Source organism: Ctenopharyngodon idella, chromosome 7, assembly GCF_019924925.1.
Source record: "Ctenopharyngodon idella isolate HZGC_01 chromosome 7, HZGC01, whole genome shotgun sequence".
Taxonomy (NCBI): domain Eukaryota; kingdom Metazoa; phylum Chordata; class Actinopteri; order Cypriniformes; family Xenocyprididae; genus Ctenopharyngodon; species Ctenopharyngodon idella.
In genome coordinates this window covers 48275497-48288767 of record NC_067226.1, presented here as the reverse complement: position 1 = coordinate 48288767, position 13271 = coordinate 48275497, and the positions used below count along the sequence as shown (strand labels likewise).

Genomic DNA, 13271 nt, shown 5'->3' with positions numbered 1-13271 from the left:
CTGCGGCAACAGTGTTAAAGTAGCCCATTTCCACTGGAAAACTGCAGACTTTGCAACTCTGACTGGTTTTGCAATATATTCTGTTCTTGAAACATTTCACTGGGTGCAGGGTTGCCAGGTCTGTACAACAATGGCCAGTCAAATGTAGGCCAATTCAATTTTCTCCATCGGGTGGCTGAATTCTCCACCGAATTGGTGTTTTGTGGGGGTTAGAGCGCCGAAATCGTACGTACTGTATATGGGGGTGGAAATCCACCCGTGGGAGTAAAAAACAAACAAAAAACACAGCAACAACTTAAAAGTAGCCATAACCCTTTGTTAAACACAGAGCTTATTTTTTGCGATTTTCCAAAAGTCTATGGGAAAAATGCATAGGCTTTCGATCGAGGGAACCCGTGTGTCGCTAACTTATGGGTTGGCCTACAAAAACACGCCATCCCTGAGGTACTCTATTCCGCGGGAAAACCGCGTACTTGGCAACACCGACTGGGTGGCGCTTATATGAATATTCATAACATTTCCCCTATTGTGGGCGTGTCCTTGAGACAGCGCGCAAACCAATGGAACTGAAAATACTAATCGAAGTCTTCCTTGAATTGCATCATTTCAAAAAGGTAATAAAGTTTCAGTGTTAAGCTTAAACATTTTCACATTTTTTAAACATAGTTTATATGTTTATATAATAAATCATTTAATTTCTTGTGTATCACAGCCCGCTCAAGTACCCTTTATTATTATTATTATTATTATTATTAAATTAATCTTAATTTGTTTATTATCAACCGTCTGTTTCATTTTGATGTATTTTCGTTTGATAAAAAACACATGACGTCATGAACGCGGAAACGCGCTGGATGTCACGTGAGGTCACATGGGGAAGCACAACATTTCTAATGTAAATAAAACATGATCCACATCTACCTTGCGTGTCTTTTTTTATTTGTCAATGCCGTGTTTTCTGGCCATATCGGAACAAAAATAAAAACGAATGACAGACCAATAATCGGTGAGTTGCAAAGCTGTGTTAAATACAGTGCATGGCAGGTTTCAAACCAATATATTATCTGTAAGTGAACATTGTGTAAATCTTGTCTAGGTGTTCTTGCGCAGGATGTGTTTCTCCCGCAGCCTCACAGAAACTCTTACATCGCGGCGTCTTACGTCAAGTTTCAGGAGTCTGCCGGCGCTCGTGTGGTTCCGCTGATGTGAGTTTATTGAGCGCGACGCCAAAAAACTATCGCGAAACTGCGGAGGATTTGTTGATTATTGGTTTATAATAGGAGCAGTGTTGTTTTGCCTTGTGCACTTGCAGCAGAAACCCGAGACTGTGTTCACAATGCCTTACTAGTGTACTGCATATGTATTGCTTAATATTTGGAAACAACATGCAATGTGAAACATTTAATTAATGGATAATTTCTTAATAATATGACAAAATGGACTAAACCAAGTCATGTCGTGAAGAGTTTATAAACGAGGTTATATTTCTGTTGTTGTGAGATTATAAAATGTATAAAAAATATACAGATTTATTAATTTTGTATATGGTTTAATAAAAGTTGTTAAAAAACACTTCATAGTATGCTAAGTGCAAACTGCACAAACAGTATCAATATTGTAGTGACTGACTCTGAACATGTGCCACACAGTTACTGTCTCGACACTAAAGCATTCTAATGTATTTTTAAGGATCAATAAGACTGATGATGAATACACAAGGCTGTTTAAATCCATTAACGGGTAAGTAAATCTGTTAGTCTGTTATAGTTACATATAGTTATAATGAGGAATGTGTGACACTTTCTCTTTCTCCCTCTAGAGTTCTTTTCCCCGGAGGCGGAGCAAGTTTAAAATCATCTGGCTATTCCAAAGCAGCGGCCATTTTCTACAGACTCGCTCTTGAGGTTCGTGTGCAAACGGTCCATTTGGTAAATATAATCAGGATAACAATGGATTCAAAGCACATTAAGCAGCACCTTTAAAGGGGACCTATAATGCCCCTTTTACAAGATGTAATGTATATTATTATAGCTTGTCAAATTTGCCCCTATTTGGATGCGAGCAAAAACACGCCGTTTTTGTGTGTGTCCCTTTAAATGCAAATGAGCTGCTGCTCCTGCCCCCTTTCCAGAAGAGGGCGGAGCTTTAAGAGCTCACGCTTCGGTCGCTCAACAACAACAAAGCTGGAGAATCTCACGCAGCCAAAATGAGGATTGTCAGTAACGGTGTTCAGCCTTACATTGTTCAAACCGGAGTCGGACACTGAAGGACACTCTCCAGATCCTCTGTTCTTCAGCTCATCCCACAGGTTTTCCATGGGCTTCGGGTCAGAGGAGTAAACCAGCGAACTCTTCTGTCATTTATTTTGAGATGTGCTTCCGATCTTTGTCAGGCTGGAAGATCAAACCACGGCCCAGTTTAATTTAACAAATTTTCACAATCAGTTTTGCTCCAAGGGTGCCGATATTTGTGGATCCCACTCTATACACTACATTTTATTGTATAATACTCCGTTTATGCAATACAATATGTTGTGATAATTTAATTTTCCATCGCAGTATCTCTGTGTGTTTACAGGCCAATTCAAATGGCGATTATTTCCCTGTATGGGGAACTTGTTTAGGATTTGAACTGCTCACACTGCTAACAAGTGGGAAGTTGCTGTTGTCCCACACCAACACTAGTGGTATCGCCTTGCCACTGAACTTCACAGACGGTAAAATCATGTTTTACAACACTGAACTGAGGATAAAATCAAGATACACTATATTTACATAATGGTTGATGTGCATTATCAGTTTACTTCCAGTGATAGATTTCACAAAAAAAGGACTACTAGCTTGGTTTAATGCAGTGTGGTGCCGTCTAGTGTAAATTACTCAGAAAGGCAATAAATATTTTTGTTTCCAAATATTTTAAGCACAAGTGAACATTATAAAATCATCATAAATGCATACATGTAATGAATGGTTTGATGTGGTTTAGATGTCAGAGACAGTAGACTGTTCAAAGACTTTCCTGAGGATCTCATGGAATCACTGGCATCAGATCCGCTCACAGAGAACTCTCATCAGTGGAGTGTTACTACAGAGGTAGAGTAACAGATACTACTTCCTTGATCTCTGACTTCTAATAATGTGTTTAAACTTGAGATTAAATATATTATTAAAATAAAAAATATTAATAAGTAGGTGTTAAAGGTGAAGGATGTACAATTTTTTAATATTTAAAATACATTCTCTTAAATCAGTTTAATGTTCATTGACTACTGTTAGTTTGCCATTCATGGGTTTATCTCCACAAAAGTGTAAACATTGCTACTGTAGTAGGCTGAGAGTTTGGGGCGTGGCTAGTGCAGCAGGCTAAGAGTTTGGGGCGTGGCTACTGTAGCAGAGGGATAATTTGGGGCATGGCTACTGTAGTGGGTGGAGAGTTTGGGGCGTGGCTACTGTAGCAGAGGGATAATTTGGGGCATGGCTACTGTAGTGGGTGGAGAGTTTGGGGCGTGGCTACTGTAGTAGGAGGAGAGTTTGGGGCGTGGCTACTGCAGCAGGCTGAGAGTTTGGGGCGTGGCTAGTGCAGCAGGCTAAGAGTTTGGGGCGTGGCTACTGTAGGAGGAGGAGAGTTTGGGGCGTGGCTACTGCAGCAGGCTAAGAGTTTGGGGCGTGGCTACTGCAGCAGGCTGAGAGTTTGGGGCGTGGCTACTGCAGCAGGCTGAGAGTTTGGGGCGTGGCTACTGCAGCAGGCTAAGAGTTTGGGGCGTGGCTACTGCAGCAGGCTGAGAGTTTGGGGCGTGGCTACTGCAGCAGGCTAAGAGTTTGGGGCGTGGCTACTGCAGCAGGCTGAGAGTTTGGGGCGTGGCTACTGCAGCAGGCTGAGAGTTTGGGGCGTGGCTACTGCAGCAGGCTAATAGTTTGGGGCATGGCTACTGCAGCAGGCTGAGAGTTTGGGGCGTGGCTACTGCAGCAGGCTGAGAGTTTGGGGCGTGGCTACTGTAGTAGGAGGAGAGTTTGGGGTGTGGCTACTGCAGCAGGCTGAGAGTTTGGGGCGTGGCTACTGCAGCAGGCTGAGAGTTTGGGGCGTGGCTACTGTAGTAGGAGGAGAGTTTGGGGTGTGGCTACTGCAGCAGGCTGAGAGTTTGGGGCGTGGCTACTGTAGTAGGAGGAGAGTTTGGGGTGTGGCTACTGCAGCAGGCTGAGAGTTTGGGGCGTGGCTACTGCAGCAGGCTGAGAGTTTGGGGTGTGGCTACAGTAGTAGGTGGAGAGTTTGGGGCGTGTCTAAAAAAAGTTTTATTTTTTAGAATATCCCAGAATATTTTGTTGAATATCTGAACATGCAATACATCAAATGAAAGAACAGAGTCTCTGGTTTTAAACAAAAACCCATTTTATTCTAGCTTCATGCATTGTTTTTTTTTTTTTTTTTTTTTATCAACACTTTCAAATTTTCAAATTTTAATTTCAGAACTTTACCAAGAGTAAAAAACTGAAAAACTTCTACAGAGTTTTGAGTACCAACACAGATGGACAAAATGAGTTTGTGTCCACAATGGAAGGTGAGTGACGATAATCAGAGGAAGCAGATATATCATTCTTTTCACAGACTTCATGTTCTTTTTCTACACCTGCACACAGCATATGATTTTCCCATCTATGCCACTCAATGGCACCCAGAAAAGAATGCTTTCGAGTGGACGCGGCCCTACATTCCCCACACGCCTTCAGCCGTTAAGACCACCTTCTACACGGCTTCCTTTTTTGTGAATGAAGGTATAATAATACTGAGCAACATACAATCACCTCGTGTTTATTACATTGATTTGCCATTTGATTCCTTTAATGTAATGAATGAAAAAAATTAGGAAGTCAAGACTGACATTTCTCCTCATTTATTCTGTTGTTTTTACAGCGAGGAAGAGTTTTCACAGCTTTGCCAGTGTGGAGGAAGAGGAGAAAGCCTTGATCTACAACTACAAACCTGAATACACTGGAACCCAAAGTGTCTTTGAACAGATCTATTATTTTGATTAGTGTTTTATTATGTTGAAATCGTGTAAACAAACACGTACGTATACAAAAATCATGTGGAATCTTTAGTGTTAATAAAACATGTGCTTTGGATGAATCTGATTAAACATTTCCAGGTCACATTTCACCCAAAAAGAAAAGAAAAAATGCATTATGCAAAATACAACATCATATTTACTTCTTTTGAGGACCTGATCATGTTCTTGATCTTAATGGAATAGTTTGTAAGTTTGGAAAAGGCACAAAGTGATGTTTTTATCTCTTAACACACCTGATCATTTATGTATTCATCTGCACACACATACACGAACAATACAGTGCAATGTTCAATCATATCTATAACTTCATAAAAAGTGACTTAAGTCTCCGTTTTTCTGTAAGAAACAGCAAAAACTCTGGATCAAAATTCTCTCATATTCTGATCTCTTAATTGGTCCCATAACTTTATTAAAAATAACCCTTCAATCTAACCTAATCTATGGATCTCAAAATGTACATTGTGTCTTTAATTTTACTGCTGAGCCCTAAAAACACATCCTTCTGAAACATGATTTCGAATCATTTTTGCTTTAATTAAATCTTGAATATTAGGTGAAATGTCCTTTTTCACTCCATTCTTCAAAAATCACACTCATATTACTCACAACGCAAAACAGTATGATTCATAAAACGTACACATTCACATTGCCTTAGATATTTGTGGTTTATGAAAACTGCGATTGGCTGAGAACAGTAAATCTGTCACTCCGATTGGCTGTTGACCTACTTTTCAAAGCTCTGTGATTGGACGCATTTTCTATATGGGTGAGAGAGTCTGCCTCCGTGATTGGCTGAGCTCTGGGTGCCAGACGTCCACGATGAAGATGAGTCTGTAGCTTTCTGCTTCCTGCCAGACTTCATGCTCAAATGAGTCATCAAATATTAATACTTTTCCTTCTTCCCACTCCCTGAAACACAATTAACAGTCACTGATTTCATTCCACACATTAATTCCTAAAAAACACACAGACCGACTATCTAAGTTTCATCTGCTCGCCAATCTTTCTTCATATTTTGAGTGTTCAATATTAGGCCCTGAAAACAGGCTTCGTGAAGCTTTTATGAATCATTTGTTTCAAACTAGTGATTCGGAGTGTGTAACAAACAGCCAAAGTTGTAATTTTTCAGTTTCCAAATGTTTTGAAATTTGAATGTTTCATGATGGGAGAAATTAAGCATTTCGAAACATTGAATCAATTGAACCAATTGCTTCGCAAAATGATTCAAAGTTTCAAACCGCTGGAAACGCCACACATCTTTATATTTTGAGTTATTTTATTCACTTTTAGGGTTTGTTTTGTTAGTTTTATGGAGAGTTTGGTTAGTCAGACCAGTAAGAGACTTTGAACTACAACTCTTCTTTTTTATTATACAAATGTGTCACTAAATGTATAAAACTGATCTGAGATCAGGTAAAAATCATAAATAGTCACTAGTTCATGTGTTCAGAGAGATCATCGGACTCTAGTGGCGAACCATTGACCTTTCAAATTGTTTCAAAAGTTATGATGTAATGAAGCCTCGTTTACTGAAATCACATGACTTTGGCAGTTTGAAACACGCTCTGAATCACTGGTTTGGAACAAATGATTTGCAAAGGTTTAGAAACTTCATGAAGCATGTTTTGAAAGCCAGTTACTGGTTTGATTACCCAAGCTCTACATTGACTAAAATAACACATATTATAGAATCACTTCATATTTAGTGGTATTAGATGATTTGTTAATTGCATTTAATAGATGACACCTTTAATGAAACACTGCAGCTGGTTTGTAAAAGGTGTTTTTATGCATGTTTTGACTGAGTTTTCACTGCATTTACACTGTTCTGACCAGCAGGGGTCACCAGCGTGTGGTGTTTCCAGCGCTTCCAAACACTGAATCATTTTGTGAATCAATTGGTTCAACTGATTCAAAGCTCTGAAACGCTTTGTTTCTCCCAACACTAGCTGAAACATTTATAAATAAATAAATAAACAGTATTGTAATTAATGCAGTTTTAATGAATATGTAAAGGTGACTGAACTGACCTGGTTTGGTTTGTACAGCGAATCCTGCATCCCGTAGGAGGGATGATGAGGCCGAGATGCATCCGTAGACGACAGTTCGTGGGTCCAGTGTGTGGCCAGACATGAGTTCCAGACTGCATTACTGAGAATTTGATCTAAAAGAGGAAGAGAATGGTTCCTGTTTTTATATTATTAGGCAACAGTTTGTGTTTTTGAGAAATTAATGAGTACAGTAAAAGGGAGAGAAGAACTAGTGAGTAATTGATTTACCTGGCCTCTTTTGCAGCTAGTGGCTTCTGAGTAACGTTCCAGCAAAGCACAGGTTTTAGGGACACTGCGACATGCAGAAGGATTCTTTCGACCTGAGAAAGAGTAAACATTTTAGTACACATGATATGTGTCATCCCTAAAAGTGTCATTTTAATTGTAAAGTGCAGCAACACCACCCAAAACTAGAGCTGGGAATCTTTATGATCGAATACAATTCTGAGTTAAACTTTTTCAACTAACTAAATATAGCTTCAAAACATACAAGAAAATAGGAAATAATAAAGAGGAACAAAGAAACATCTTACAAGCAATAAACAAAGAGTACTGTCTGCGGCGTCACAAAAGTTTATTATTTAAATGCTTTTTTAAGCCTTTCGGTTAAAACAAGTGCAATAAGACAAAAACAAGAGCTTGAACGGTCAAATACACACACTTGTGTGTCAAAATGCCCATCTTTTGCGAGTATCCTCATAAACAGTCGTTTATGTCTTAAGTGGATGTAAACAGTTGAGAAAGAAAGCGCATGTGTATCAGTATATTAGATCAGTGCATTCGCTCTTAAAGTGACAGTAGCCTAATAAACCTGCTGCTGTCTGTGTCATTAATGTTCATCAAACAACAAAAGAGAGAAAATCACTCACTGCTCTCGACTGAATCACTTTCTGTGACTTTAATAAGAATAAATGTATTTTTAATTCACACAGTGAAGCCTATGCAGTGTTTTTTTGTACATTTGCTACAATTTATGTAGTGATGTTAAAATTGGTGCTGAGAATCAAAATTTGTCCAATTTATCAAAATATATGGTATTAAAAAATTTTGAAAACAAAAATAACTATTGTGAATGATATATATCATTATCATGACATAAAATGACTCATATTTTGTCCTATCGCCCACCGCTAGGATGGATGTATATCCAGTGTAATTATATATGGAATTTGTTGGTAAATGTTGGTGGATATTGTATAGTAATAATATACTGTATGTGTAAATATTACCCTGCTGCCACAGTGTAAACTGGCCCCAGTCTCCTTTCTCTCTCAGATTTTCATCTTCTGGCAAGAACTGCCCACTGTTGCTGTCTAACACTGACAACGCTTCATCTCTAATGGTCAGCCAGTTACGTTCCAACGCCTGCAAACACACACATGAGCAGAGAGACAAACACACACATGAGCACTTCCTTCACTGTTAAAGCGCTGAATAATTAAGGGCAGGTTTCACTGTAATTACAGTATGTGCTCCAATCACACACACAAACTATTAAGCTTTAACTGAAAGACTATAGGAGGCCTGTCGTACGAAGGCTCAAGAAGGTGAATTCTGGGTTCTGTTTGTTCCTGCCTTGTAAATGCATTTAAATTCAGGATAATTTTCATAACAATCTCAATCTCCAACAGAGAAGTCAACTGTGCTCAGGCTCTGTAACTGTGTGGTTTTTTTCTTTCATTTACGCAATTGTAACAGATATTACCTTGACTAAATCTGTATATCCAGTCTCTTCCGCCGTCCACCAAGGTTGAGCACGGAGCCCGGGGACATTATACAGAGATCTCTGCCATACGGAGGCAAAGTGACCCCGCCGGTGCCCCGCCTCGTACCAGTCATACGCCTAAACACATGCAAAAAAAACCACCAGATTCACTGACGTTCTCTTTCAACTTACTCCTAATCATCTTTACTTTCATCTTACACTCTTGTCTCCTGTTCTCTGTAAAGCATCTCCGAGATGGAAGTAAAACCTCCCGTCGTCGGTTCCTGGCTCTCCGGACTCTAAACCCTCCTAAACACAAACACACACACAAACCATGGAGAAAATATTTGTGAAGTACTTGATTGTATATATCGTCGCTGTCCTTGTATCTCCATAAATCATTACCATTGGTCACCATTTACATCTATCTGTGGATTTTGCAAATATTTAACCATTGATAAGTATTAAAAAGAGCTTGTGACTAAACCTTGTAACTCCATTGGCTCCTCAGACTGTCAGTCAAACCTCATAACTCCGCCCACCTCTATCGTGAATGAAGCGCCGTGCACAGTTTGGAGCTTCTCTGCTTGTTTGCAATGCAATGATAAATAATGAACTGCTTGTTCATTAATAATTCAACTGTTCATAAATAATTGAACTGCTTGCTCCAAATGAGTGGTTCCAGATTTCCTGCTACTCTTACGTAAGTGATGGAATCTGCCCTATTAGCATAGCTCCTCCCCTGAGTGAGCTGTACAGTCTGCCATGTTTATCTCCTCGCCAGATTCAAGTAAGAAAGAAATGTATTCTTATTAAAGCTACTTAAGTTATTCAGACGAGCAGTGAGTGATTTTCTGTTTTCTTTTGTTTGATTCATATTAACAGCAGATACTGCAGTAGGTACTGTATATTACGTCCGAGGCACGGGTTGTTCAGGCTCCGCCCTCTTCTGGAAAGTGGGGCAGGGAACAGCAGCTCATTTGCATTTAAAGACACATGCCCGAAAACAGCATATTTTTCCTTGTACTCAAAAATGGCATTTACAACATGGTATAATAAACTTCCATTTCCTGAAAAGTATCGTTTCTGGAGATACGAGGTTAGAGACAGCGACGATATGTTTGCATATTGGAAATATATACATTTCTGTGCATGAAATTAGAATTACCCTCAGGTACGGTATGCTCTCTGCGATCTTGTTTTCAGATTTAAGTATGAAGCCGTAATGCACTTTAGCAAATCCATCATGTGGAGCTCCAGCTAAAACCTGAAGAGGAATTTCAAAAAGGGGGAAATTAGTAATGCACTAATCACACGGATAACCTAATAACATTACAGTGATATCTGACCTCTTCATATATTCGTTTTGCACTCTTGTTGTCACCCAGGAGCAGATGTGCCACTCCCAAGTCATTCTTTAAGCTGATGTCTTCTGGGAAAATCTGAACTAGCTTCTCCAAAGTAGCTAAAGATCCCCTTGTACGACCTGCACAGGAACACAACTCCACAATTCAATGTAGGGACAGAAATCTCTCAGGTTTCATTAAAAAAAGAAGAGTAACTACAATCTTAAGGGTTTGGAACGACGTGAGGGTGAGTAATTAATGACAGAGTTTTCATTTTTGGGTGAACTAACCCTCTAACAACAGTCAAAGGGAAGTGATCACAGTGTTTACCTAAGAACTGCTGTCTGTCTGCACATCTCTTTAATGTGGCTTTGATGAGGTCAGGTGGTGTGTCTGGGAGCTCAGATGCTTCTCTGTACGTGTTCACTGCCTTCAGCAGCATCTCATTACTGCGCATCTTCTCTGCCAAATCATCTTCTGCCTGGACACACATCACACTTCTCAGACACATACACTTCTTTAACTGTTTTCTAATGAAGCAAAATTATGAGAGAAATGAGGCATAAGCTGGAATAGCCATGTTTCCATCCACCTATTTTTATGTGCATTTTGGGATATTGCATAAAAAAGCTGGAGTTAATCAACAAGATTAAAAAAAGAAAATAAATATGCATAAAAATCAATTGAGGCGGATACAATTTTTATCCGATAAGAAAACATGCACATAAACAATGATGAAAACACATTTTCCGAATAAATTCCTCGATGCGCAGCAAAAACCTATAACCAGCGGACCAATCGCATCGCAGCACCTCAAATGTTAGTTTGGTGGTTCTGAGTCAAAGTCTGTCATCAGAATGATTTGGTTTAATTCCCTCCAGAAGCGTCTCACACGATTGTGTTCCCAAACACCAGCATCCAAACGCAAGATCACATGACAGCGTTTATTGTGTTTCATCTGACGCTCTGAGACCAACTCATTTATGATGGAGGAAAAAAGAGCCCGATTGCAGCAACTTACATTTTTATTACTGATATTTTGCACCAATTTCCCAGGAAGTGATGATTTTGTACTCTTGAACACATGGGATGGAAACGCTGCTTTATTTACAAATGTTTTATGCGATATTCCAATTCTGCACATGTTAAATTCGCAACTTTGGATGGAAACATATGTAATGTTAACTTTCATGCTAATATTTTACCTGGGCTTTGCCGTATCGGCACCTCGGACTATGTGGGAATTTCTGGACAAGAGCTTCAAAAGCGCGGAGAGATTCCTCAACTTTGCCCTGAAAAAAAAGAAAGACTTCTATTTTTGAAAAATGCTAAATTTTACAAAAAACATTTTTATTCTGACAGTATAGTATACGTCGTTACCTTCTTGCGTAATTTCTCTGCAGCGTTGATCTCAGATTTGATTGTTTGGTCAAATTTATTAAGAAGTTTTGGTTTCTTCTTTTTGGCTGTAAATAATCACCACAGTACAAGGTTTAATTGACAACAAATTAATAAAGATGAAGTGTGTAATGTTTGTTTAGTGCTTTTCACAATTTGACATCTTAAGCAAAGGCAAAAAGTATGTTGATAAAAACTGTGGTTCTGCAGAACATTGTTGTGTTTGGGTGGCCGACATGACAACATCGACTTAACCATTGAATCTAGGATGGAACTATCTGTTCACTGACCAATGGCAGACGAGTTATGGGTTTGGGAAACATGTTTGAAAACAGTCATTATTTTTACACTCCTGTTTCACACTTAAATAAGGATACACCAACATTTTGGCTACCAATAATTTTCAGCAGAAACAGCATTTTTTGGTTTTGGGCCAAAATGGTTTTGAAGGGCTGAAACCATTGACAGAAACAGTGACGTTTAACTGGCGCTTCTCTGATGGCGTATTTTTACTGTTCAGAGTCTATTGCGTGAACAATGTGGATAATCTACAACAGTTCAACATGTCAGCTGTGTGGACTCTAGAGCTGGGTTGACAATATCAATTTCTCGACTTTAATCGATACTGTTATGGATTCTTAAATCTCCAGATCAAACGTTTATTCTGTGCTTTCTTTTGATGCATGAACAAAACTTCACTAAACATTAGTAGCATGTCTGCCATCTAGTAAGTTTTGTGCTTTGATACTTTTAATATGAAACAAAGTCTCAATACGTCGTGACACTGTAACACATCAGTCCAAATAAACATGAATGAACATCAGAAGGAATGTTGAAATATATAGAATGACTTACTGAAATGAATCATGCCATGAAATTAACCAGAAAAGTCATTCAATGACCATGAACTCGATAGTTAGCTAGAAAAAGGTGTCTTCATTATTTAATGTGTTTGAATAAATCTGTCTTGCAAACAAATTATTAGAGACTTTGTTTAAATGTTTTTATTTCACTAACAAATTGGAGTAGAAACAAATTTATGGCCAAATGCATCCTGAAGTTCCCAATTCGGGCCAGAATTTTAGGTTCATTTCCTTTAACAGTATTAAAAACAAGCTCAACATACCTTCTTTTTCTACGTTGGACTTTTCTTTTGTTAATTCTGCTGTCTCAGGAATTGATTCAGGTGTGGAGACGGAGTCAAGCACAGGTTGAGATGCAGGTGGGGACTCACTTTGCTTTGTGAACTCTAATGAGGGTTCAGCATTGGGTGGAGAGTGTGGTGTGGAGTCTTTACAGGACACATATTTTGTGATTTAGCATATAAAAAAGTATACATTACATAATTAAATGCATAAAAAGTAATTTAGTAAAATATTCCTCTTACCTTTGTTTTCACCAGGCAGAAATTCTGCATTTAAATCTGAAATGCAGCAAATGACAACATTCATACTTCTGTACATTAAAACACCAAAAGAATTCAAAGAGATTTGAGGACTAGTGCAGAATTTCAACTAGCACTCCAGTGCCTTCTCATTCCGTAGACTGTCCTTTAGTTTATTGTTCTTCTGAAAAGGGAACTATGAGATTCCTACATGGACATTTAGAGAGTTTCTAAACATTTTCACAATTGGAAAGTTCTTCCAATAACCATTAACACATTATTCTGGTAAAAAGTAGGGAATTAAGCATGTATTGCATTTTAC

At 38.8% G+C, this 13271-nt stretch overlaps 2 protein-coding genes across 2 annotated transcripts in view; one reads left to right on the top strand and one right to left on the bottom strand.

Annotated features, from left to right (window-relative positions):
• The first annotated feature begins 819 nt into the window (after window positions 1–819).
• Window positions 820–5124, top strand: ggh (gamma-glutamyl hydrolase (conjugase, folylpolygammaglutamyl hydrolase)). Its single transcript, XM_051901313.1, has 9 exons — window positions 820–1006; window positions 1097–1205; window positions 1690–1740; window positions 1820–1904; window positions 2578–2716; window positions 2986–3092; window positions 4465–4555; window positions 4635–4769; window positions 4909–5124. Exons 1-9 carry the CDS (start codon window positions 907–909, stop codon window positions 5028–5030), a joined length of 939 nt encoding a protein of 312 aa, XP_051757273.1. The 5' UTR covers window positions 820–906; the 3' UTR covers window positions 5031–5124.
• The window catches only part of unm_hu7910 (un-named hu7910), a 29446-nt gene continuing 21047 nt past the window's right edge, over window positions 4873–13271 (bottom strand). Inside the window, exons 7-17 of the mRNA XM_051901316.1 lie at window positions 11548–11635; window positions 11373–11459; window positions 10498–10648; window positions 10171–10307; window positions 9990–10088; window positions 9041–9130; window positions 8822–8959; window positions 8346–8481; window positions 7345–7436; window positions 7096–7229; window positions 4873–5974 (exon numbers count right to left, since the gene is read on the bottom strand). Of these exons, the coding sequence (XP_051757276.1) occupies window positions 5824–5974; window positions 7096–7229; window positions 7345–7436; window positions 8346–8481; window positions 8822–8959; window positions 9041–9130; window positions 9990–10088; window positions 10171–10307; window positions 10498–10648; window positions 11373–11459; window positions 11548–11635 (1303 nt within the window). The 3' untranslated portion in view covers window positions 4873–5823. The remainder of the gene's footprint in view (window positions 5975–7095; window positions 7230–7344; window positions 7437–8345; window positions 8482–8821; window positions 8960–9040; window positions 9131–9989; window positions 10089–10170; window positions 10308–10497; window positions 10649–11372; window positions 11460–11547; window positions 11636–13271) is intronic.

Bases quoted from the DNA above. Each gene is read 5' to 3' on its own strand.
- ggh (XM_051901313.1), top strand. From the start codon at position 907: ATGATCCACATCTACCTTGCGTGTCTTTTTTTATTTGTCAATGCCGTG. The intron at 1,905-2,577 runs GTTCGTGTGCAA...GTGTGTTTACAG, and splicing joins TCTACAGACTCGCTCTTGAG to GCCAATTCAAATGGCGATTA. The intron at 4,556-4,634 runs GTGAGTGACGAT...ACCTGCACACAG, and splicing joins GTTTGTGTCCACAATGGAAG to CATATGATTTTCCCATCTAT.